Below are 27,044 nucleotides of genomic sequence, written 5' to 3'. Positions count from 1 at the left end.
GCCTGCAAATAATGCTGATTTGAAATGTCCCTCTGAAGGGTGCTTTTTATTAGCGCGGGGTGGGGACGACATTGCAACACTATCCACCATCATTCTCATGCATATTAGAAATAGCAATATAATTAGCGAAATAAAAGCACTGAGAGGCGTGCCACTAATTGTACGCATTAATGCTTAGTTTATGTGTTATATTAGGGTATGTGCTCTGCTGTGTAGGATATCTAGAGAGCCTGCGTTTCATGCTTCTGCCGTGTCTTGCATATACACCCACCTCTCGTTATACCGGCCCTCGCTATACTGCGGATTCGGATATATTGCGGATCTGGAGTTGGCTCCCAGTTTTTACAGTCGAACTGTGCATGTCTTAGCTGCAGTATATAGACAATTTCACTTATAATTACTGTTTGTTTTATTTCGTGCTGCACATCACAAACTAAAATATACAAATAAAAACAAAGCATTAATATCATACTGTCATCATATACACACGCATTGCACAATAACTCAAAGCAAATTAAATATCTACTCGCTGGACTTAAGCAATGCACAAACAAAAGTCACAGGGCAGCTCCCTACAAGGCTCCTGTGTTGGGAATGGATTATTTCAATGCAGCGGGTTTGTGCATTTGAGAAATGAGAATACGACTCATGAAATTAATTGGAGACTGAAGTTAATTGGCTTTACTCTCCGCTGTACGAATTAAAACGGTGTGCTGCTTTTTATAAGAAATATTTGAAAAAGCAAATTAAGTAGAGGATTTAGAGGGGGGGGGGGGGTCAACGAGGTGAATGCGATTTGGGGGTGGGTTGTTGAAACCAGTCTTCAGTTACCCTTACTCAGAGCACCAGCTCTGTCATCAATTGCCACTGTATTAGAAACACAAGCTGCTCTTTGTGGTTCTAGCTGGGGAGTGCTTGAGGACTTTCACACATCACATTGCATCCACATTTCAACAACCGAGCTGATTCATTTGTAAAGGAATTGGCAGAATGCGATGGAGCTACAACCTGGTGGGAAATAAAAAGCCACATTAGAGATCTTGGGCACGTCCTGCTTGTGTCTCCTGTGACACTGTGCTCATGTTATCCTTTATAAGTACTGTCTCTCTGTCTGCACTATGGGAACGTGGGCCCCATGGCAGTCAACCTGTCTCAGAGCCTGGGGCTGAACATCGGCATGATATGGAACACGGGGTGTGGGGGGTGGAAGTCAGCCGGTTCTGATACAGAAGCAATGGGGGGTTTGGGAGTGTGGCTGCAGCTCTCCTGTGGTGAGGACCTCGGGGAGGGGGTTTGGGAGTGTGGCTGCAGCTCTCCTGTGGTGAGGACCTGGGGGAGGGGTTTGAGAGTGTGGCTGCAGCTCTCCTGTGGTGAGGACCAGGGGGACGGGTCTGTTCATTATTGTTGATACCTGCCTGAGTGACACCAGGTACAGTGAGAGAGGTGTGATTGACTGTGCTCCCCATCAGGCCTTTCCCCTTCACAGAGCCCTACTAGAGCAGGACAGAATCTGATCGTTTTTTTCCTGGTGTTTCAGCTTACTTAAGACTTGGCTTCTCTTCATGTCTTTTTATGATTTATTACCAGGGTTTTGCAAACCAAATCCAGTCAGCATTTCTCCCCCCAGTCCAGACAGACCTGTTTGCACCGTGTCTCCTTCTTGATGGCCGTGATATCCCTGAGCCCTGCGCCGGAGGCTCCAGCCAGGTAAGTGTGCTCTGCATCTACGCAATGAAACAAGCAGCTTTGTGAAGGGTTACAAATGTCCCGCGCAGTGTGTTCCATGCACAGGAGAGACCAGATGCGCTGGAACAAATCTGTACCGGTCATCTCAAATATGTGATTGTAGGGTTATCAGCAGGAGTAGATGTGAGCGGGCCGGGGAGTTTATGGGGTGCCAGTATAACCCACACACTCCCAGTCCTGTAAATCTATTGCACACGGCTTATTATAGATCAAATGCAGCTAGATTTATTTTCTAATCATCACCAACATTTATTCATTTAGTCCATTGTTAATTTCATAAAGCAATGGTAAAAGACTGATCGAGAGAATCCTGGTCAGTGGCACTGTGGGTTGTGACGTCACTGTTTTGAATGGACTTTGCAGCTGAACGGAATTCGGAGAGGTGCCTCAGGTATGATGTTTTTGAAGCAGGAGATATGGAGAATACGTCATGGTATGAACTGAAAGCGGCACGGTGATGTCTCTTCTTCCCTCTTCCCCTCTCCTCCTCAAGTGTCCTGCGAATGTCTACAAGCTGGACGTATAACCCAGCTACAGATCATATCTTCAAAGCTCACTTCATAGTTCTTGTTTTTCTGACAGTTGGTTTAAATGAGCCTTTTTTTCTTTGTAACATTGAAAAACAAACAACAAATTAAACAAATCAAGACTTATTGAAGAATTGCATTGCATTGTAATATAGAGATGCAAACAGATTAGGAAATAATATGGGTTGTATCACTGGTACGTCACTGCAGAAAATACACCACCTTTTATAATGTTACACAATGAGTCAAGATAAGTTTCAACATTTAACATTTTTTAATTGTACATCCTCCCAGTCACTCCCTGCTCTCAGCACTTCCCCCTCCTCAGTCACTGTACATGCTCTCAACCCTTCCTCCTCCTGTCACTGTACCTGCTCTCAGCTCTTCCTCCTCCTGTCACTGTACCTGCTCTCAGCCCTTCCTCCTCCTGTCACTGTACCTGCTCTCAGCTCTTCCCCCTCCCCAGTCACTGTACATGCTCTCAGCTCTTCCTCCTCCGATGTCACTGTACCTGCTCTCAAACTGTCTGCTCTCCTGCTTAGGATTCCTGTTGCTGTAGTAAGCTGCACACCAAATCAGCTGGGGAAGGAGAGGCACACCCAGGTCATCACTCAGATGAATCCCATCAATGCACCACAGATGTGAGGAGCTGACAGGGAAGTGGTCTGCTGTGGAGAGGTACAGTACGTTCATGCTCACTGCACAGCAATGGTAGCAAAGTCAACAGTCAGGGGGGTTGGGAAATCAGTCACTGCTACCTTCACCAAAAGAAAAAAAAAAAGATTTAGATAAAAATCAGCAAATTAATTAAAAGACAGAAGTTGAGATGTTTAAAACACAAGTTTTATTAAACAGACCAATGTTGTAGAGTAGAAGACAGAAAATTAGATAATATAATATATATATATATATATATATATATATATATATATATATATATATATATATATATATATATATATATATATATAATTGCTTTAAATTGCTTTGACTTTCAAGCGAAGTGAGTGAAGCTGTTTATTGTCTGTGGATCATGCCTTGCTCCATCTTGCTGTACAGAGCAAATAAGGCCTGTGATTTTCTTTCCTTTCCGGCTTGCTCAATGGTGAACTACTGGTGGTGAACATGAACTATTTTAGATGCGTAATGGCTGCAGTATAGCACAGTGATCTCAGGTCTAGGGTTTCGGTGTTGGGAGAAGATTATTCACTGTTTTATTAACAATGACATTGCACCCAATCAGAGTGCAGTGTTGTGACAGGAACATTTGGTGGCACCTTTGTAAGGCCAGCTGTCCGTGAAAACATCCATCCTATTAACACTCTACTCGACTCTGCCTTTAGTTCAAAGCATTGTGGTATAGAGCTCGACAGAATTGTTTTCTATGGAGAGTCAATGCAGGCGTATGAAATGTTGCTGGTTTTCGCCATGTTAAAAAAATGCATCAGACTTTTGAAGTAGATTTCACTTGCCCAAGGCCTTTTGAAGAAAACGGCAACATAAGCAAATTTTGACAATATGCAATTATTATGAAAAATTATATTTTCTGAGCTCTGTCCTGTTGTGCAGAACATGCTGTCGCAAATAACGCTGAATCAGCTAGGCTGGTTAGTAAAACATTGAATCCTTTTGTATGGAGAATCTCAGTAGCTAAAGCTCATGGTTCATCAACTGATTCAGATTCAGTTGTATTGAGTTTGCCCACTAATGATGATAAACAAACTACAGGTTAGGTGCCTGCTGATATGAAAAACAGTGAGTTTTGGCCCCCTACTGTATTCTGGATGAATGGCATCCCTTCTAAAGTGTCTCCATGTGAGCAGAAAGAAGTGTATAGTAACAATGTGTACAGATCCAGAACTATTGTACATGGTGCAGCAGTAACCCTGACACATAAATTAAAACATAATCCTCTTGTTAATTGTGCATGTAATATGTGCCAAAGCAAGTTGTCAGTGACTGGGCTCAGACTTTGTCCGGCATGCAGTCATTTGGCTAAACACTGTAGAATCTTGTTTGAATGCAATGATTCTGTAGGTGTTTTTTTCTTTCATTTAAATGTAAACCCAAAAAGATATTAAGAGGATTGAATGCATGAGTTGTGAAAGGGTCACTTAGTAAAATGGGCGCATCTGGGAAAATTAGAATGTGAGGAAGGTGTCCCTACTAAGCGTGTACAAGTGTCTTGTAGGTACGAAGTAAAGGCCATGGCGACTCACACCTGTGATGCGAGACGATGGATTCGAGAGCCTATTATCGTGTTCACTGAGCCTACCCGAGTGGAACCTGAGACCGAAGTGGAGTCCTGCTGGGAGCGAGCTGAAACCCTTGACTTTGTGCCTATTTAAAATGAAATGTATTAATGCAATAATATGTGTTATAATCCTTTGTACTGTTTGTATAATCTTTAGTTTGGAAAATTGTGTAAGTGTGTAATCAAAAGTAACGCGTAATGCTGTTTTAATTCTTAATTGTGAAACTTATGTATTTTCTTTATATAAAATCATGCAGTAGAAGCTGGTATAGTTTGATACAAGTGGCCAGTTTTTAGGCAGTTTCTTATCAAGATGGGCTTGATTCCCAGAATTGAATGCTAAGTTTCTGCAGCACCCTTTTTAGGCTAAGAAAATGTTGTTAAATGTTGAAATAAGGTTTAATATGCTTGCTTTTTACTATAAACTATTTGTGCGTGTAAGACCATATGCTTAACACTGCCTGTTATAATAATATACATTAAATTGTTTCTCGTCAAGATAGGTTCGCATTTAAAATAGTTAATAATCATGTTCTATAGGGAGTAAACTGTCTAGTTTGACTCTGAATTAAAAGATGAAGCAACATAAAGGGATATTGTTTGAAAAATAAAATAAGAAGCTTAAAAAGTAATTTTAAGAAAAAGAATAGGATGGGTTTTAAGAAAGTAAAAACTTTATAACTTGCTGTGAGCCTGTCTTGAAGTCGTGCCAGAAAGTAAAGGGATAGTTGGCATGAAGAGCGGAGTTCTCTTATCTAACAGCGTCAAGGTTAGAGTGTCTTCTCGCCATAGAAAAATTGGAAAAAACCTTGATTATCGCTGGAAATTGGAAAGCTAAGCGCACAGCTAGAAAACTGGTTTTAGCTGGTTTTTGTGCAGCTGAAAAAAATAGGAGGTCGTCCGCAGTTCAGCTGAATTCATGCTGTTAGGAAACTCATAGGACAGAGACATTACAATCTTACACTTAAATAAAAAACAAATAGATTATCCATGGAGAAACTCTATATTGGGAAAAACATAAGATGGAAGTTCCCTATAATATCTGTTAAGCACACGCCTGTAAAGAGAGAAGGAAAACTAATTTGAAGAATAGAATGGCATGAGGGAATATATTATTAGACATTAATACATATAATCATAACTAATCATAACTAGTGTTGTATATATCTCAAACAACACTTATATATTCAACAATAACATTAGTGTTGTATATACTTTAAACAACACGTATATACTCAACATAACACTACAGTGTTGTATATATTTCAAACAACACTCATATATTCAAAATAATATTATTTTCTTTGTTTCACCTAGCTTTTTAGATAGAGGAGGGGTCGAGAAATGAGCGGGTGAGATCATGATTGGATGTGTAGACCAGGTGTTATATTTTTATTAATTGCTGACACAAGGCTCTAAATTTTTAGGCTGTTGTGTGCCAAAGAGATAAGAATTGGACTTGATAAAGATTCTCCATGTATTCCTATGGAGACGAATCCTATAAAAACTCACACTTTTCACAAAGGGGTACCACATTCAAGACCTTTGCTTGACAGGGTGAAGTGGTCCATCACTTGCAGATCTCCACCAGACTGATTATTTGTTCAAGCTACTTTTCCTTATAATAGGAGGTAAGCATATTACTAACATTATTATATCTTACATGTATTGGTTGCATTGCTATAAGGTTTTGAAACTATGTTTTGGTTTTAAAAGAGTGTTATATTGAATGAAACTGAAAAATAGAAGTGGGTGCTTGTAGACCGCATGTGTTGGAATTTGGAGGTCTGATCAACCTATCTTTTTCCAAATATTAAAGGCATTTTAATAAACCGAAGGAGCATCGCTCTGATTCGTAAAACTTAAAATGAATGAGTCTTGAGTGTCTTTCTTTCCGATTAAATAAAGGTTCTATGGACTTACTTACAGCTCGTCCAGTGCTCGAACATAAACCACTAGGAGTTTATAACATCTCTGTCCTCCTAACGTCTCCCCTGAGTTAAGAGTGTGGGCAGAGTAAATAGAAAATAAATAAGACCGAATAAAAAGAGTACATGAAAATCTGCGAGACGCAGCAGACGTGACAATGCGCAGTAAATAGTTACGGCTGACCGCACACATCAATGATAATATCTACTGACAGCTTTCAGAAGCGGGTAACGGGAAATGTAAAAGCTGTATCATATTTTTGTGTCTGTTCACATTTTATAATAAATGTACAGATGCACATTCCCTTTTTTGCACGTATTGCACATTACTAAATTAATGTGTGCAAATATAAAGTATCTACTTCAAAATTGTGATGCATTTTTTAACACGGCGAAAACCAGCAACATTTCTAAGGCCTCCATTGACTCTCCATAGAAAACAATTCCGTCGAGCTCTCTCTATATAGCATATAATCTATAATGCTTTGCGCGCAGTGAAACGGGATTCGCAATTGAAAATCAGCAGAGCCGAGTATCTTGTTAAATAGATATCTTTACCTCCGCTGACTCCATTTCCCACAAGCCGTCGCAAAGGCACTGCTGTTTCTGTGTTCAGTGGGAACTACAACTCCCAGCGGGCTACGCTCCCTCCAACCAATAGCAACAGCAGGCACTGCGGGCCGGCGCGTTCCCCAGTTCCTGTTTAAAGATGGCGGACGAGGGTGAGACAGCAGTGAAGCCGAAGACAGAAGAGGAGGCGGAAGATGACCACGGGCACTGCAGCGACTGTGAGAATGACGAGCACCTCTTCGACGACGGGTGAGGAATGGAGGCGCCGCGCTTCCCTGTGTAGAAACGGGCTTGGGAGCCGGTTTGATGTGGCGGTGTATACCTGCCCCTCGGCACACCAGCGAGGTGGAAGCGACCTCATTTCGATCGGCCCCGCCCCTGTCCGCTGCTTCGATTGGAGGGCCGCTTTGATTGAGTGGGTTTACTTGAAGCTAAGTGGTGTATGTCCTAAATCAATCCGAGCGTGGGGGCGGGGCTTGGAGGGTCGAGTTTTTCGCCGAGTGAAGATCGCAGGGACTCGAATGGTTCCCAGTGAGTAACCCGGAGAGCCCGCGGTACACCCGGGTTCAAATTAATGTGTGATGGGAGCTGTCATACGAGCACATTAACAGTATAGCTGTGGGGACAATATCATGCGTAACTCACCGGAGCGAGAGGTCAAGGATAGAGGAGTAGTGGAATGAAGTCATTTCCATACACACCGCCTGCTAATTCAGTCATTGTAGCGTTCCCTTAGGGTTTAAAACGATCGCCGGTGAGCGCTTACTTACAGTTACACCGCGGGAAACTAAAAAGCCAGTTTATATTGCAATCGAAATATTATTGTGTTATTATTAATGTGGAAATAAAGCTAGTATTCGGGAAGTGCATTTCATTTTGATAAGGTAACACAGTCCGTACAAGTGCATTGAGTGCTGTTTTATTTCTGTTTGTTCTGACAGTGTATACACACACACACACACACACACACACACACACACAGAGCTGCAAACATACATTTAGGACTGTCATTTCATACGCGTGCATTAAAACATTCCATTCTGTAGTACTGATCAGTCGCCGGCTGTTGCGGTGATGTGAAGTATAACTAAACCGAGGCTATTCGAGTAATCTGGGCATGTATCAAAACAGACCGGGTTACACAGGCAGCTGTAGAGTACGGCAACAAGAGGAACACATCAGTTGCCTTGCAGTTTGAGGCGGTCACACGGGAGACAAGCCTGCGGGCAACAACGTAATGCAGACCAATCATAATGCACGTTTTTGTCATGACACGCAAACATGCAGCGGAGGAAGACTATGATGTAATAATGTACTAATTACATTATAACGAACGAAATAAATCAATAACGGAATAAATAAATACAAAACGAAATAAATTACATATATGTATGTATTCATTTTTAAAATTTTGGCACCAATTATTCTTCATAGCTGCATAGATGGCAAATTAATTTCAAATTAAACGTACTTTAAAAAAATACGCTACACCTGTATTGTAGAATTGTATTCATAGATTAAATATGTTATTGTAATCGTGGACGTTAACATTCGCTTACCCACATACACTGTATTGCATATCTATCTGTCAAACGTTATGATCGAACCTTATCCTCATGTGACACTACTGCCAGATTTGATTGGCTGGTATTGAAAATGTTGCCCCTGTGTTACCTGAAAAATAGAACTTCGTCCTAGGGGGGTACGTGTCGCCGGGGTGTTGCCAGGGTGTACACGAGGTGACAAGCCGGCAACATCTGTCGCCCCCTTGTTGTCGTGAACAGATGTCGTACGTGTGACCAAGCCTTAAGAGCCCTCTCAGTAGCAGCCTCTTACACCACACGGTGCCCGCGTCTCCCAGTCAAGTCAGGATTACCTTCTCCTTCCTGCTCCACGTGAGACAGGCAAGCCCAGGAGCTGCTGATGGGGGCGGGGTGGGGGGGGGGCTTCACTGTAGTAGTGTGAATGCTGTGAATCATGTACACGTTCTCAGAGTGATTTATATCCTTGGTATGTAGATTGCCAAGGTCCTGGATCGTGGATCAGTGGTTCTCAGACTGTTCTGAGTCGGGGAAAGCACTTTGGTGTAGATTGATTTCACCACGGGACTGGAGACACTCTTGTTATCTATTGAAGCACCTTTCTGGGAGACGACTGCATCTCATTTGCAGCATGTGGTGTGATTTTATATTAAATAACACGTTTATTCTAGAATATAAAATATCTAATATCTGGGTTACAGAACTGCTTCATGTTGGTTCATGCAGCTGTAGTGGAGGAGTAATATGTTTAACAGGGACTGACTGCTTTTCAATCACAGTCTGTTTGTGTACAGTGTAAGGCTAATTCACTATTTATTTAATCAATCAATGAATGTCTGAGGCAAAATAGAAAGCTGTGGCAATCAATTATCAATTTTAATGAATTAATCTATAACAGTATACTGTACATCAGATACATTTAGTGATGTGTAATTTTAAACAAACTTGAATTACAGTTTTCAGATGATCTCTCAGCTGCTAGCTAGGTACCCCCCTCCGCTGGAGGCTGTGTGTGTGCGCTGCTCTCGTCTAGTTTATTCTGGTAATTGGCTGGCTGCAGTAGTGTAATGCATGTGTATTGTGTGGCATTGTGCTTTTGTCCTTTTCCAGTAACTCTAAACTGCCTTGCTTCCTGACCTACCTAATCCCACTGGGGAACCCCAGACAGCCGCGCTCCGCCCCAATCCAGACAGCCGCGCTCCGCCCCAATCCAGACAGCCGCGCTCCGCCCCAATCCAGACAGCCGCGCTCCGCCCCAATCCAGACAGCCGCGCTCCGCCCCAATCCAGACAGCCGCGCTCCGCCCCAATCCAGACAGCCGCGCTCCGCCCCAATCCAGACAGCCGCGCTCCGCCCCAATCCAGACAGCCGCGCTCCACACTTCTTTTGTTTGTGATGACCATTTTCTCTCTCTCTCTCTCTCTCTCTCTCTCTCTCTCTCTCTCTCTCTCTCTCTCTCTCTCTCTCTCTCTCATCTGTTTTGTTGTTGCAAGACTGGTGCTGACCCAGCATTGAACTCCTTCCTCTCTGTGCAGGGATAAGAGCCCAGGGGATGACAGCGGAGCGAAGAAGAAGAAGAAAAAACAGAAGAGGAAAAAGGATAAAGCACCTCCGTTCCTCGGCCCTGTCCTCGGACAGTTCCATCCCTCCCCCACCCCACCCACCAAACCCCCTTAAAATTGCATCCCTCCCCACACACCACCCCTATAATTGGGGAGGGGGGTGGGGTGGGGATTTTTAAGCTAGGGAGGGAGGGGTGATGTGGGGCAGTTGAGGGGGATGGAGAGGGTGGGGAGCCTGTTGTGTAGGAATTTGAAATGAAAGCCTCGGACTGATAACTGGACTTGCAGTGTGTTCCCAGCTCGAGTGGACCATGTTCTTGCTCTTGTGTGTGCAGGTGAACTCACTCCCTGCTGAGAAGCTGCAGGAGATCCAGAAGGCCATCGAGCTGTTCTCCGTGGGGCAGGGGCCTGCCAAGACCATGGAGGAGGCCAGCCGCCGGAGCTACCAGTTCTGGGACACGCAGCCGGTCCCCAAGCTAGGTGAGGGGAGCTGCCTTCCACGCCTCAGCCACACAAACCTACTGTCTTCCACATAGTCCTCTCCGTTATGTTTGAAATGTAGCAGTTTGTAAAGGAGGTGTATTCTGTGAGGATTGTTTGCAATGTGTATCCTGTCCGCAGTGATTTAAGTTAGCTGTCCCTCAATGTTCAAACAAGCATGTTCTCTGTTTGCAACCAGGTGAGGCTGATTGGTGTTGATTTGGCTAATATATCGTTTAGGGTGAAATAAGTGAACAGAACCGTTTGGAGTTGCATGGCTCGCTGTTCTCCTCGGAGTCAAATAAAAGCAGCGATCATTACAAATCCAAGCAGCTGTTTGTTCACTCGTTTCACTCTGAAAGGTAAATCCGCCCCTTTTTCAATGACTCTTTCTTTCTGTCATGATCAAGTTAAAAACGGACCACTGGTGGCTGTATCTGTGATATACAACAGTGTTGTATCAATATCCCATTGCACTGCAGGCTGATTAATAGCAAGCTCAGGTGTGTATCTTAATTTCAGTAAAACCTGGAATGGATCAAACTGCTCTGCAATGGGACTTATGGGAGAACACCTTGCCAATTTCATATCTTCTAATACTAATAGAAATACTTAAATAAATTCAATAACAGGTTTTCAGTATCTTTTGAAAACTTCTAGTCGAATCATTTTATCTCTTTGGTTTCTTGTAATGTTCCTAAAATTAGCACTATAGTGTTTTTAAGGTTCTGGATGAAATATCCTGTTATAACATGGAAAGCAACATGGTCACTGACACCTTGTTGAAACATGTTGTTCATATGTGTTGCAGTTTGTTTCATGCCTGTGTGCTGTGTCTTGTCGTGTTTAAAGCTGCGAGTCTCTCTCTATCCTGGGCTGCTTGTGACTGAGTGTTTAAAGCTCTGTGTGTCTCTCTTTCTAACCGGGGCTGCTTGTTTTCTCTCTGTGTTTCAGGGGAGGTGGTGGTGTCTCATGGTCCCATCGAGCCTGATAAGGACAGCATCCGGACAGAGCCGTACACCCTGCCTCAGGGCTTCGTCTGGGACGCGCTGGACCTGGGCAACGCAGCCGTGGTGAGGGGTGGCAGTCAGACTCACAGTACATAGCAGGGAGAGCCATGGCAGGGCTACTGTTGGCTTTTGAAGCTGTGCTTTGCAGTTCTTAAAACTTAGCATAGCACCGGTAATGGGGATGTGTAGATGGATAGATACGTAGGATTTAAAATCACAACACCATGTGGTTTTTTTAACATGGTGTTTTAACAAACAGTGACTCGGTGTGTATTAAAAGACTATGACGGCCCTAATATGTACTACCGCAGTGCATAGAATTTCTTGTTGGTGCCTGCCCCGCTAGCTCTGTGTGTGTGTGTCTCTCCAGTCCAGTCCTGCCCCTGTCCCGCTCCAGTTTTGAACTGTCTCTGCTTCCCCACAGCTGAAGGAGCTCTACACTCTGCTCAACGAGAACTACGTGGAGGACGATGACAACATGTTCAGATTTGATTACTCTCCCGAGTTTCTGCTGTGGTGAGTAAAAGTTTATTCTGTATCAGAGATTTTAATAGTTTAAATGTTTACAGTTTTGCCCAAACGTGTTTCTATGGCAGTGAGTGTAGCAGGCCAGTGCATTTATTTTGCATCCGTATTTCTTCCCAGTCTTCTGCATAAACAATTAGCTGCTGTACACATGCTGGCTTATTCACAGATACACGGAGCTGGGGCTGATGGAGCGTTAGGGGGAGAACTGTAGGGGTGTGGGTGTGGGTGAGGGTGGTTGGGGTCCTCAGTAACTCACTCTGTCCCTCGCAGGGCTTTGCGCCCCCCTGGCTGGCTGCCCCAGTGGCACTGCGGAGTGCGAGTCCTATCCAACAGCAAGCTGGTGGGCTTCATCAGCGCCATCCCTGCTGACATTCGCATCTATGACACGTGAGTAACACAGGCAGGAACACACTGCACCCGAACCAGCCCCGAACACACTGCACCCGAACCAGCCCCTCGCACAGGAGAGAACACACTGCACCCGAACCAGCCCCTAACACACTGCACCCGAACCAGCTCCTAACACAGGACAGAACACACTGCACCCGAACCAGCCCCTCGCACAGGACAGAACACACTGCACCCGAACCAGCCCCTAGCACAGGAGAGAACACACTGCACCCGAACCAGCCCCTAACACACTGCACCCGAACCAGCCCCTAGCACAGGACAGAACACAGCACAGGACAGCCCCCAAACCAGCCCCTAGCACACTGCACCCGAACCAGCCCCTAGCACAGGACAGAACACACTGCACCCAAACCAGCCCCTAGCACAGGACAGAACACACTGCACCCGAACCAGCCCCTAGCACAGGACAGAACACACTGCACCCGAACCAGCCCCTAACACACTGCACCCGAACCAGCCCCTAGCACAGGACAGAACACACTGCACCCGAACCAGCCCCTAGCACAGGACAGAACACACTGCACCCGAACCAGCCCCTAACACACTGCACCCGAACCAGCCCCTAACCAGCCCCTAACACACTGCACCCGAACCAGCCCCTAACACAGCACCCGAACCAGAACACACTGCACCCGAACCAGCCCCTAGCACAGGACAGAACACACTGCACCCGAACCAGCCCCTAGCACACACACTGCACCCGAACCAGCCCCTAGCACAGGACAGAACACACTGCACCCGAACCAGCCCCTAGCACAGGACAGAACACACTGCACCCGAACCAGCCCCTAGCACAGGACAGAACACACTGCACCCGAACCAGCCCCTAGCACAGGACAGAACACACTGCACCCGAACCAGCCCCTAACACACTGCACCCGAACCAGCCCCTAACACACTGCACCCGAACCAGCCCCTAGCACAGGACAGAACACACTGCACCCAAACCAGCCCCTAACACAGGCACCCGAACCAGCCCCTAGCACACTGCACCCGAACCAGCCCCTAGCACAGGACAGAACACACTGCACCCGAACCAGCCCCTAACACAGGCACAGAACACACTGCACCCGAACCAGCCCCTAGCACAGGACAGACACACACACCAGCACCCGAACCAGCCCCTAACACACTGCACCCGAACCAGCCCCTAGCACAGGACAGAACACACTGCACCCGAACCAGCCCCTAACACAGGCAGAACACACTGCACCCGAACCAGCCCCTAACACAGGACAGAACACACTGCACCCGAACCAGCCCCTAACAGGCAGGAACACACTGCACCCGAACCAGCCCCTAACACAGGACAGAACACACTGCACCCGAACCAGCCCCTAACACACTGCACCCGAACCAGCCCCTAATACAGGACAGGAACACACTGCACCCGAACCAGCCCCTAACACAGGACAGAACACACTGCACCCGAACCAGCCCCTAACACAGGCAGGAACACACTGCACCCGAACCAGCCCCTAACACAGGCAGGAACACACTGCACCCGAACCAGCCCCTAACACAGGACAGAACACACTGCACCCGAACCAGCCCCTAACACACAGGAACACACTGCACCCGAACCAGCCCCTAACACAGGCACCCGAACACAGCACCCGAACCACAGGACAGGAGAACACACTGCACCCGAACCAGCCCCTAACACAGGACAGAACACACTGCACCCGAACCAGCCCCTAACACACTGCACCCGAACCAGCCCCTAGCACAGGACAGAACACACTGCACCCGAACCAGCCCCTAACACACTGCACCCGAACCAGCCCCTAGCACAGGACAGAACACACTGCACCCGAACCAGCCCCTAACACAGGACAGAACACACACTGCACCCGAACCAGCCCCTAGCACAGGACAGAACACATTGCACCCGAACCAGCCCCTAGCACACTGCACCCGAACCAGCCCCTAGGACAGGACAGAACACACTGCACCCGAACCAGCCCCTAGCACAGGACAGAACACACTGCACCCGAACCAGCCCCTAGCACAGGACACACTGCACCCGACCCGAACCAGCCCCTAGCACAGGACAGAACACACCCGACCCGAACCAGCCCCCACACTGCACCCAAACCAGCCCCTACACACTGCACCCGAACCAGCCCCTAGCACAGGACAGAACACACTGCACCCGAACCAGCCCCTAGCACAGGACAGAACACACTGCACCCGAACCAGCCCCTAGCACAGGACAGAACACACTGCACCCGAACCAGCCCCTAGCACAGGACAGAACACATTGCACCCGAACCAGCCCCTAGCACAGGACAGAACACATTGCACCCCAGAACACACTGCACCCGAACCAGCCCCTAGCACAGGACAGAACACACTGCACCCGAACCAGCCCCTAGCACAGGACAGAACACATTGCACCCGAACCAGCCCCTAACACACTGCACCCGAACCAGCCCCTAGCACAGGACAGAACACACTGCACCCGAACCAGCCCCTAGCACAGGACAGAACACCCGAACCACCCCTAGCACAGCCCCTAACACACTGCACCCGAACCAGCCCCTAGCACAGGACAGAACACACTGCACCCGAACCAGCCCCTAGCACAGGACAGAACACACTGCACCCGAACCAGCCCGAACCAGCCCCTAACACACACTGCACCCGAACCAGCCCCTAGCACAGGACAGAACACACCTGCACCCGAACCAGCCCCTAGCACAGGACCCGAACACACTGCACCCGAACAGCCCCTAACACACTGCACCCGAACCAGCTCCTAACACAGGACAGAACACACTGCACCCGAACCAGCCCCTAGCACAGGACAGAACACACTGCACCCGAACCAGCCCCTAGCACACTGCACCCGAAACCAGCCCCTAGCACAGGACAGAACACACTGCACCCGAACCAGCCCCTAGCACAGGACAGAACACACTGCACCCGAACCAGCCCCTAACACACTGCACCCGAACCAGCCCCTAACACAGGACAGAACACACTGCACCCGAACCAGCCCCTAGCACAGGACAGAACACACTGCACCCGAACCAGCCCCTAGCACAGGACAGAACACACTGCACCCGAACCAGCCCCTAGCACAGGACAGAACACACTGCACCCGAACCAGCCCCTAACACAGGACAGAATGTTGTCTGTCTGGTGTCTTGACGTGGGCTACTCGTTCTTTCGGGGATGTGTCCTTTGGTCTTTTGTTCGTAACGTTTGGGCTTGGTCGGGGATTGTGTTTGACGTTGGGCTTGGTTTTGGGGAACGTTTGTCCTTTGTCTTGTGTTAGACGTTTGGGCTTTTTTGGTAGGGGATCGTGTACTGTCTTGGTGTGAACGTTTGGGGACTGTCGTCCCCGGGGATCGTGTGGGGGGGGGGGGGTGACCAGAACACACACAGTGAAAAACACCCCCCCCCCGTTGGGCTTTCGTCGGGGATCGTTTTGTCCGTTCATTGTGTGCCGTTGGGCTTCTTTGGTCTTACGGCCCCTAACACAGGACAGAACACACTGCACCCGAAGCAGCCCCTAGCACAGGACAGAACACACTGCACCCGAACCATCCACCTAGCACAGGACAGAACACATTGCACCCGAACCAGCCCCTAACACAGGCAACTGCACCCGAACCAGCCCCTAGCACAGGACAGAACACACTGCACCCGAAACCAGCCCCTAACACAGGACAGAACACACTGCACCCGAACCAGCCCCTAACACACTGCAGAACCAGCCCCTTGCACAGGAAGAACACACTGCACCCGAACCAGCCCCTAGCACAGGACAGAACACACTGCACCCGAACCAGCCCCTAACACAGGACAGAACACACTGCACCCGAACCAGCCCCTAACACAGGACAGAACACACTGCACCCGAACCAGCCCCTAGCACAGGACAGAACACACTGCACCCGAACCAGCCCCTAGCACAGGACAGAACACACTGCACCCGAACCAGCCCCTAGCACAGGACAGAACACACTGCACCCGAACCAGCCCCTAGCACAGGACAGAACACACTGCACCCGAACCAGCCCCTAGCACAGGACAGAACACACTGCACCCGAACCAGCCCCTAGCACAGGACAGAACACACTGCACCCGAACCAGCCCCTAACACAGGACAGAACACACTGCACCCGAACCAGCCCCTAGCACAGGACAGAACACACTGCACCCGAACCAGCCCCTAACACACTGCACCCGAACCAGCCCCTAGCACAGGACAGAACACACTGCACCCGAACCAGCCCCTAGCACAGGACAGAACACACTGCACCCGAACCAGCCCCTAGCACAGGACAGAACACACTGCACCCGAACCAGCCCCTAGCACAGGACAGAACACACTGCACCCGAACCAGCCCCTAGCACACAGAACACATTGCACCCAAACCAGCCCCTAACACACTGCACCTGCACCCGAACCAGCCCCTAGCACAGGACAGAACACACTGCACCCGAACCAGCCCCTAACACAGGACAGAACACACTGCACCCGAACCAGCCCCTAACACAGGCAGGAACACACTGCACCCGAACCAGCCCCTAACACAGGACAGAACACACTGCACCCGAACCAGCCCCTAACACAGGACAGAACACACTGCACCCGAACCAGCCCCTAACACAGGACAGAACACATTGCACCCGAACCAGCCCCTAACACACTGCACCCGAACCAACCCCTAGCACAGGACAGAACACACTGCACCCGAACCAGCCCCTAGCACAGGACAGAACACACTGCACCCGAACCAGCCCCTAGCACAGGACAGAACACACTGCACCCGAACCAGCCCAGGACAGAACACACTGCACCCGAACCAGCCCCTAGCACAGGACAGAACACACTGCACCCGAACCAGCCCCTAGCACAGGACAGAACACACTGCACCCGAACCAGCCCCTAACACACTGCACCCGAACCAACCCCTAACAGGACAGAACTGCACCCGAACCAGCCCCTAGCACAGGACAGAACACACTGCACCCGAACCAGCCCCTAGCACAGGACAGAACACACTGCACCCGAACCAGCCCCTAACACAGGACAGAACACACTGCACCCGAACCAGCCCCTAACACACTGCACCCGAACCAGCCCCTAACACAGGACAGAACACATTGCACCCGAACCAGCCCCTAACACACTGCACCCGAACCAACCCCTTGCACAGGACAGAACACACTGCACCCGAACCATCCCCTAGCACAGGACAGAACACACTGCACCCGAACCAGCCCCTAGCACAGGACAGAACACACTGCACCCGAACCAGCCCCTAGCACAGGACAGAACACACTGCACCCGAACCAGCCCCTAGCACAGGACAGAACACACTGCACCCGAACCAGCCCCTAGCACAGGACAGAACACATTGCACCCGAACCAGCCCCTAGCACAGGACAGGTTTGTGATGAAACTTGGCTGTATCGTTGTTTACCAGAAGTTATTGAGAGTATCAAATTGTGAGATACATTCATTTAATTAATATGTTATGGAGGTGTCTGTCTGTACGTGTCTGTATGTCAACCATACATTTTTTACATGCATCTTGAGCACAATAAGTTATTCCACATTCTGTAAATCAGTCGTGTTGATATACTTATATACTTATACTTATATACACCATGATACTGACACCTCATTTACTTACCTGATGACATCTACTCAAATCCCACTTTCATTAAGCTGTTCATTGCCATCTAGTATTATGCACATGCAGTAGATGTTACTGGTCAGCTTTTCCATCACACACTGACCACTCACAGCCGTGGCAGTGGAGGATGTGTGATGCAGACATGCTTCTTAATACAGGACCCATGCATTCAGTTATTTAACATTCTAGGTTTCAGGCCACACTATGGATCCTCCTCCCGTGTTTCTGGTGTGTGCTGTGTGGTTCTGCTGCAGTGCTGTCCTCGTGCTCACAGCTGTGCTCTGCTTTGTCTTTGCACTCCAGAGAGAAGAGGATGGTTGAGATTAACTTTCTCTGCGTGCACAAGAAGCTGCGGTCGAAGCGAGTGGCACCGGTTCTGATCCGGGAGATCACCAGAAGGGTGAACCTGCAGGGGATCTTTCAGGCCGTCTACACCGCCGGTGTGGTGTTGCCCAAACCCGTCAGCACCTGCAGGTCCGGAACCCATTTCAAACAGCGGTAACACAGCACAGGTGGTTCAGATACGGTCCTGTATCCCATGGCCTAGCTGTGCAGCACGAGATGTTGGACCGTATTGGAACACCCTGGAATGTGTTCTTGCACATATAAAATGGGGGTTGCTAACAAAACCTCGGTATATATTGTAATATAATACAATTAATATGTACCAAAAAGAGACAATCTGATACATTATTAATATACTCTGTATATGTAACTTGTGCTGGCTCTGGGATTCCCAGTCCTCGTATTGACTTTACTGGCTCCACTATGCGGGGGTTCTTTCTCTCCTCTCCTCGCCCTTCTCCCCTCCCATATCCTCTCTCCTCTCCCCTCCTGTATCTGCTCTCTGCTCCCCTATCCCCTCTTTTCCCCTGATTGTGGAGTGACCCTTTCTCTCTCTCTCTCTCTCTCTCTCTCTCTCTCTCTCTCTCTCTCTCTCTCTCTCTCTCTCTCTCTCTCTCTCTCTCTCTCTCTCTCTCTCTCTCTGTCAGGTACTGGCACAGATCTCTGAACCCTCGCAAGCTGATTGAGGTGAAGTTCTCCCACCTGAGCAGAAACATGACAATGCAACGCACCATGAAGCTCTACCGCCTGCCTGAGGTCAGTCTGTGTATGTGTGCCTGTGCCTGTCTGTCTGTCTACCTATCTGTGCCTGTCTCTGTGTGTGTGCCTGTCTCTGTCTCTGTGTGTCTGTGTGCCTGCCTGCCTTTCCCTGTCTTATTTTAAGATGCTTTCCCCAAGTTTAGGAGTTGCTGTTTTTATTTATTTCATGTATTTTGTTGTTACGTTGTCTTGAGGAAAATGAGAGAAATACGGCAGCAATAAATTCAGAAATTGAGATCGACCTCCACTTGCATTCAGGCTTTCTTCTCTTCAAATTGTGTGAGAGCCTACGTGGTGCTCTCAGTGTACCGATGATTGTCCGTTTTTACCTGTCCCATACTCCACTAGGAACCTGCTGGTTTTTTTTAATTATTATTTTTTTTACTTTGCGTGTTGAACTTTCTAATCGCTTACAAGCAGAGTTAATGAGTGTTGGCTTTGTGTTGTCATGCCCCCCCAGGCCCCGAAGAACAGCGGGCTGCGCCCCATGCAGAGGAAGGATGTCCCGGCAGTGCACCGGCTGCTACAGCGGTCCCTGCAGCAGTTTCACCTGACCCCCGCCATGAGCCCCAATGAGGTGGAGCACTGGCTGCTGCCCCGCGAGAACATCATCGACACGTACGTCGTGGAGGTCAGCCCCGCGCCGCCCGCTCGTTCTCTTACTGCAGTGTGTGTGTGTAATCCATGCACGGCTGCAGCTGTGCTTGTGCAGAGAGCCATATTGCATGTCACTTTGTGGTGGTACTTTTTTTTTTTTTCTGTATGGTGTGCTATGAGATGTCTTTGGCGTCGGCATTGTAGAAATGAAGCTGCTTCTTTGTGTTAATTCTAAAGTAGGCTTCGGTTTAGTGCACTGCTGCTCAGTCACTGTGTTTACATGCACAAGGAATTAATCCTTATGTAATAGATTGTTTTGTATCCCTAACATAAATGTGCAGTTTCCAAGTCAAACTCTGGGGTTCGGAGAAATCGGTGCTTCTGAGCCTGTGTGAGCTTGAATCCCATTACAGTCCCAGCAACCCGATCCCAGCTGCAAACTGGTACCCGTGCAGTGTATAGAGAGACGGTCTGGGAGTGGAATCGGATTACACTGCACTTGCAGTAATTTTATATTTAGTGATGGAGGTCTTCTTTATGATGGCTTTGGTAATAGCTTATAAACATTACCCACATGTTACAGAGAGATGTCAGAAATATTCCACTTCACTCCTGTTCTTTGCTCGTTTTCACCCTCCTGTTAACCTCTTGTGTGCAGAACCCTGAGGGCAGCATAACAGACTTCCTGAGCTTCTACACCCTGCCCTCCACCATCATGAACCACCCTGTCCACAAGAGCCTGAAGGCAGCCTACTCCTTCTACAATGTGCACACCACCACCCCGCTGCTAGAGCTCATGAGCGACGCTCTCGTCCTGGCCAAATCGGTGAGCCGAGAGGGAGGGGGAGGGGGAGGGGGAGGGAGTATTCTTTGTTACATTTATTACTATGTTTAAGGATGTTTAAAGTTTAAAATGTATCTTTTGGTTAAGAGCTTGGTTGAAATGTTGAATCTTATGTTAAGAATAGATGTTGGGCTCAGTGTGTGAATGCAGCTCCAGTAATAACTGCGCAGTGTGTGAATGCAGCTCCAGTAATAACTGCGCAGTGTCTGAATGCAGCTCCAGTAATAACTGCGCAGTGTCTGAATGCAGCTCCAGTAATAACTGCGCAGTGTCTGAATGCAGCTCCAGTAATAACTGCGCAGTGTCTGAATGCAGCTCCAGTAATAACTGCGCAGTGTCTGAATGCAGCTCCCCTGGTTTTGTTTTCATTTCTGCACAGTGCTTTGTGATGCCATGTGCGCGAGTAGCACTGTTTGAAATAAAAAGATAATGCAATACAGTACAGTACGGTGCAATACAGTAGAGTGCAAGGCCTCTCTTGTTAGTGCTCTTCATGCCATGGCATGTGTTACAGCCATGAGCACAGCATGTGGTGTAACCCTCCTCTGCTCCTCCAGAAAGGGTTCGATGTGTTCAATGCCCTGGACCTGATGGAGAACAAGACGTTCCTGGAGAAGCTGAAGTTCGGCATTGGGGACGGGAACCTGCAGTATTACCTGTACAACTGGAAGTGTCCCAGCATGGGTGCGGAGAAGGTGAGAGGAGCAGCAGAGCTGCGTGAAGCGCTTACTGGATCATTGGGATCACAGTGAAACAAGTGAAGAAACAACTGCTGGGGATTGTGTAGATCTCTGTTCTCTGCAGTCTAAGAGAAGCAGCAATCGCCCCAAACCCAGGCAGCTGTTTTGTTTCACTTTTTAAATGGTAAATTAGCCCGATTTGAGGATCGCGAGCGGCTGTGTTGATCTTCTGTTTTTGTTTTTTTTCATATAGAAATCCCTCACAGACAGCAATTTTTCCACTTCAGAAACTGCCGCTCATATTCTGGCAGTGTGCTAAATCTGTGCGTATTTGATACATATTTCTCATTGCTGTCAATTATTTCATTTCTAGTGGATACTGACTTAAGATGAACTCCTGAAAAGAAATAAAAGCAAAAAAAAAAACTTCAAGGAGCAAGCCTGCATGTAATGCAATCTCAATTATTGATTATTGATGACTCTTGTTTCTCCTCCTCTTCCTCCCCTCCCAGGTTGGCCTTGTGTTGCAGTGACCAATTGTCAGCAAGGCTGGGAGCCGACGCCTCCAACACCGACTGCACCAGGAAACAGAATGGAGTCTGTGTGACCTTTGACCTGCGCTGCCATGGGAACGCGCCACCTCGTGAGGAGCTGCAGACAACGGCCTTTATTTTAAAGGGGGGGAAAAAAGAAAGAAAAATTAAGATAAATCAAATATAATTCAAATAAACCATACAACACTGACTTTATTGATTGTATTGTCAGGCTAGACATCATACTGTTAACAGTACAGACGCTTGAGTTAACCACGTTCTTTCAATAAAACATCATTATTACAAAACAATATATTTACATATATTACATTAATTGAAATCCAGGGTGGAAACAAGCTGCTGATTCACCTTGGAGATTCATACTGGGAATGCTGTCTGTCCCTTGTAGACATATACTGGGAATGCTGTCTGTGTCTTGTAGATCCATACTGGGAATGCTTTCTGTCTTGCAGATCCATACTGGGAATGCTCTCTGTCCCTTGTAGATTCATACTGGGAATGCTGTAAAAATCCTAACCCCTAGCCAGGAGATGTCGGCACCCGTTTTCGTGGCTGGCTCTGCAGAGTTGTCGGGGTCCATGCGCGGATCAGCATGTTTCTCAGTGATCGTTGCAGCTCCTCGCTTCACTGCTCTGCAGAGTCGTCGGGGTCCGTGCGCGGATCAGCATGTTTCTCAGTGATCGGTGCAGCTCCTCGCTTCACTGCTCTGCAGAGTCGTCGGGGTCCGTGCGCGGATCAGCATGTTTCTCAGTGATCGGTGCAGCTCCTCGCTTCACTGCTCTGCAGAGTCGTCGGGGTCCGTGCGCGGATCAGCATGTTTCTCAGTGATCGTTGCAGCTCCTCGCTTCACTGCTCTGCAGAGTCGTCTGGGTCCGTGCGCGGATCAGCATGTTTCTCAGTGATCGGTGCAGCTCCTCGCTTCACTGCTCTGCAGAGTCGTCGGGGTCCGTGCGCGGATCAGCATGTTTCTCAGTGATCGGTGCAGCTCCTCGCTTCACTGCTCTGCAGAGTCGTCGGGGTCCGTGCGCGGATCAGCATGTTTCTCAGTGATCGGTGCAGCTCCTCGCTTCACTGCTCTGCAGAGTCGTCGGGGTCCGTGCGCGGATCAGCATGTTTCTCAGTGATCGGTGCAGCTCCTCGCTTCACTGCTCTGCAGAGTCGTCGGGGTCCGTGCGCGGATCAGCATGTTTCTCAGTGATCGGTGCAGCTCCTCGCTTCACTGCTCTGCAGAGTCGTCGGGGTCCGTGCGCGGATCAGCATGTTTCTCAGTGATCGGTGCAGCTCCTCGCTTCACTGCTCTGCAGAGTCGTCTGGGTCCGTGCGCGGATCAGCATGTTTCTCAGTGATCGGTGCAGCTCCTCGCTTCACTGCTCTGCAGAGTCGTCGGGGTCCGTGCGCGGATCAGCATGTTTCTCAGTGATCGGTGCAGCTCCTCGCTTCACTGCTCTGCAGAGTCGTCTGGGTCCATGCGCGGATCAGCATGTTTCTCAGTGATCGGTGCAGCTCCTCGCTTCACTGCTCTGCAGAGTCGTCGGGGTCCGTGCGCGGATCAGCATGTTTCTCAGTGATCGGTGCAGCTCCTCGCTTCACTGCTCTGCAGAGTCGTCTGGGTCCGTGCGCGGATCAGCATGTTTCTCAGTGATCGGTGCAGCTCCTCGCTTCACTGTTCTGTCTCTTAACAATTACAAACGAGAAAGGTTTAAAATGCCCTGGCTTTGAACTTGTCATCTTTACATTGGTGAAAAGCAATGAAACAAAAAGTGTGGGAGGAGTTGGGGGGTTTATTAGTACAAATGTGTGCGTGGATGAGAAAGCACTGCAATAATGAACACAGGAAAGGTTTATAATTTCTGAGGTCACACAGCACACAGAAAATGAGAATAAATGCGATGTTCATTTCGACGTTCATCTGCGGTTCCCAAATAAATTAGAATTGATGGCCCGTGCTACCTTCCACACCAGGCTCATGTGTTTGTGTGTCATTTGTTTTTTTTCCAGCCAGGCTGTTCAGTATTTGCATTTGTCTGGATTGTGGTATGGTACTTTTTCCCCATATTTAAAAAAAAAAAAATCAGCAAAATAAAAGTGCAGTTGTTTTGATCGCTATAACCTTGTGCAGAGTTTGGGTTTCGCACACAACAAACACACAATGTCGAATGAGGTTTTGCTGGAGAAGTACTGATGGCACGGTTTACACAATTATAACATTTAGTATTGCTTTCCAGTTAGGGTTGCAAAATTCCCTGGAATTCTGAGAGCAGTACATTTCCATCGGCAGTTTTGGGAATTTTGTGGGAAATATTTGGGTACTTTGGGAATTTTCATTTTGTAATATTGAACAGATAAGTGATCTTGGATCAGGGTAACTGAAATGTTTCACAAGAAAGTAAAAACACTTAAACATTGGTTTTGAATGATTTGAACGCTTAAATTTCAGAACACAATCACAACTCAATTTACTTCACATTGTGCATACTGCGAGTTATTGAAAAGGTACTGGATATGTCTAGCATTAAAGACTGTAGGCTACTAGCATGCTGCAAGCACTGGTCAGTAAAATATGAGGTGCTGGTTTCGGCAGTGATAGTGGCAACAAAAAAGTAAAACAAACAGAAAGAATGTAACCGCCTTTCCAAGCAGTGAATATTCTAAGTGGGTCCCATCTCGCCATGTTCACTGGAACTAATCACTCTACCTAGGCAATAGCTGGCGTTAAATTCACATAGCAATGTTATCAGAGATTGAGTTCAATTCATTTTTTGTTAGTATTATGTTGCTTTTTGTGGTTAGCTTGTTCACTGTTTCTGTTTTCATCTGGTTCTGTTTCAGCAGCTGTGTAACAGGATGAACGTGTAGCTTCTGAAAACGGAACAATAGAAACACTTACAGCCTAGGCGTTTCCCTATGAACTAGCAAAACATGCGACTACAGAATAATACAATAAGTACAGCCAGAGGTAAACCGTTTTAAATCGGGCTTATTGCTTGATTGTTGCGTTCATAATTTTAAAACTATAAATAAACTTTCACAAGCAAATTATATCTAGAAAAAGACATTTATTGTGTTGTTACTATATGCCATTATTTAAAATAACTTTTATGATGAAATAATGCATTAACAGAGAAGCTTTACTTAAAGTGAGGCAGGTAAGTAATGACAATGAAGTGTCACGTGTCCTTTTCTCCACGGCAGTGTAAAGATTATTCAGCTGTGTATACAGTAGTTTACACTAACAGGCAGAGTTTGTGAAGCGGGGTATCCACCTGACAAGCGCACTTCTCGCAAAACTGTAGTACAGTTATCGTGCGGTCAGATTCTGGTGCAATGTTTTCATGATTTTACTACAGACCGCATTTCAGGATGAATCGCAGATTTCACGGTACCTGCAGTTTCTCATTGCCGTAATATTATCTTATACCTAGAAGCCATGGGGCCACACATAAAACAGTTGTATCTTGTTTCTACACAGCACGGTATGGTACAATGTTGTTGTTAACTGATGAATATAGGAATGTAATTAAGACATTTCTCTCTTTTTAAAAAATAAAATGGTGATATTCGTCATTAAGACACTATAGACAAATGTTCTACTGTACTAATAGTGTTGCTGTTTCCATGTTAAAGCTGTAGAACCCAGTTTTTTTAATTTAATTTAATTGTTTATTAAATGTTTATTTTATTTGTATCAATCGGGAATTGTCTGATTGCATTGAATTGCTTGTGTCAGCAGAGGCGCTGTTGGGTCAGGCTGTTGCTTCTGGATGACATAATTATAACTTGGAAGATCTCTGCTTGCCTACCAAACCTGTATCAATGCCTGCAGTTCCACAGCTCCCCACTAGAGACAGTGTTACTTCGCTCAGAGTTTTTACTGTCCTGTTTTATGGTGCTTGTAATCACGGTAAATTGTTCTAATTGCAATTATAGAACTCAAATACTGTGTTTTCTTTGCTCTTTGCTAAGTCTGTGTTAAAGTGCTTTCACTTGAGTTCAGGGGCTGCTCTTCAGTTTTAATTGTCTGCTGTATATCAAGGCAGGATCAGCCAAAAAATGGTCTTTCTACAAGTGAGAGCCAGCGCCATCTAGCTGTGGAACAATATCTGACATATTCGAAGAGATCGAGGACTTACTGGAACACATGCACGTGGAAAGTGCAATTAATAGCAGCTGTTTATTGACTACACAAATCGAAAAGAACAGAAATGTTAAAGTCAGAAATACATTTTAAACATGTAGGATCTATCAAAGATAATTCATAGTATCAAACCATCAACTTTTCTCTAAATAGTAAGTTTACTAAAAGCTTTTCAATAGCATGAGGTAATCGAACTTTTCAGTTACTTCTCACCAGTTGTGTGACTTGTTCATGTCCTCTGATTATGCTTCATGTAAATGCGTTTCTTGTATTCATGTTTCTTGTAGAGAATGTAACTATACTCCCAGTCCTGTCTGCTTGTGGAATCTCTCTCTCCCTGGGTTGCAGTGTGGAGTAACTCTCTGCAATCTTCAATCCCCAGTAAGGTCAACACAGTCCTTCCCCCCCCTGCAAACGTGCTGCATTAAAGAGTCCTGTTGCCAGTAAGCTGCTGTTATTTATATTTTGTTAAATTAGTTAGCTTGCCAGGAATAATTTATTGCTATTTTCTTTAATTAGCCTAGTTTCCAATAATTAGCCTATTTTCCGGGAAGACTTCCTGCACAGTGATCTGCTGACGGAAAAAAAGCTTGGCCTTGTTTTGAGGTCTCGCTGGAATTTGATTTTATTTCAAGGGATAGTTACTGAGAAGTATTCATTTTAGTGCTGAAAGGGTTTGTTTCTTAATCATTGAGCATTTCATCTGATTGGCTAACGGGAAGTGCTTGTCCTGACAGACAGGAGATTTCTTGGTTAAAATATTTCCGAATTTCTTCCCTGCCCTAACCCTAAGCCTGAACATTTCCTCAAAACAGCAGGTGCAGTTTTGAAAGAAGCACATGCTTGATCTCTGTACCCTGCAAGGTTAAAGAAAGCTCGTAGTTTTCATCCCTAATTTACACCGGCACTTCATGTC

General features: G+C 47.1%; 1 protein-coding gene and 1 long non-coding RNA gene across 2 annotated transcripts; one reads left to right on the top strand and one right to left on the bottom strand.

Annotated features, from left to right (window-relative positions):
• Positions 1 to 653: 653 nt before the first annotated feature.
• LOC121324792 lies at positions 654 to 7,100 on the bottom strand. Its single transcript, XR_005951280.1, has 3 exons — positions 7,014 to 7,100; positions 2,785 to 3,031; positions 654 to 2,351 (listed from the first exon to the last, which is right to left on the bottom strand). It is a non-coding gene; the product is annotated as an uncharacterized LOC121324792 (long non-coding RNA).
• Positions 7,073 to 25,683, top strand: LOC121324791 (glycylpeptide N-tetradecanoyltransferase 1-like). The gene is made up of 12 exons (XM_041266971.1): positions 7,073 to 7,274; positions 10,102 to 10,192; positions 10,464 to 10,608; positions 11,563 to 11,681; positions 12,043 to 12,134; positions 12,417 to 12,533; positions 18,518 to 18,688; positions 19,207 to 19,315; positions 19,779 to 19,949; positions 20,574 to 20,741; positions 21,317 to 21,454; positions 21,952 to 25,683. The coding sequence occupies exons 1-12, from the start codon at positions 7,165 to 7,167 to the stop codon at positions 21,970 to 21,972; spliced, it is 1,452 nt and encodes a 483-aa protein (XP_041122905.1). The 5' UTR covers positions 7,073 to 7,164; the 3' UTR covers positions 21,973 to 25,683.
• The last annotated feature ends 1,361 nt before the right edge of the window (positions 25,684 to 27,044 follow it).

This window comes from Polyodon spathula, chromosome 12 (genome assembly GCF_017654505.1).
Source record: "Polyodon spathula isolate WHYD16114869_AA chromosome 12, ASM1765450v1, whole genome shotgun sequence".
NCBI lineage: Eukaryota > Metazoa > Chordata > Actinopteri > Acipenseriformes > Polyodontidae > Polyodon > Polyodon spathula.
The sequence above is the reverse complement of the archived record's forward strand: the minus strand, read 5'-3'. Positions and strand labels throughout refer to the sequence as shown.

Excerpts from the sequence above, each read along its gene's own strand:
- LOC121324791 (XM_041266971.1), top strand. The coding sequence starts at position 7,165 with ATGGCGGACGAGGGTGAGACAGCAGTGAAGCCGAAGACAGAAGAGGAG. Across the intron at positions 10,609-11,562 it reads GCAGCCGGTCCCCAAGCTAG|GGGAGGTGGTGGTGTCTCAT; the intron begins GTGAGGGGAGCT and ends TCTGTGTTTCAG. Across the intron at positions 19,316-19,778 it reads AGCTCTACCGCCTGCCTGAG|GCCCCGAAGAACAGCGGGCT; the intron begins GTCAGTCTGTGT and ends ATGCCCCCCCAG.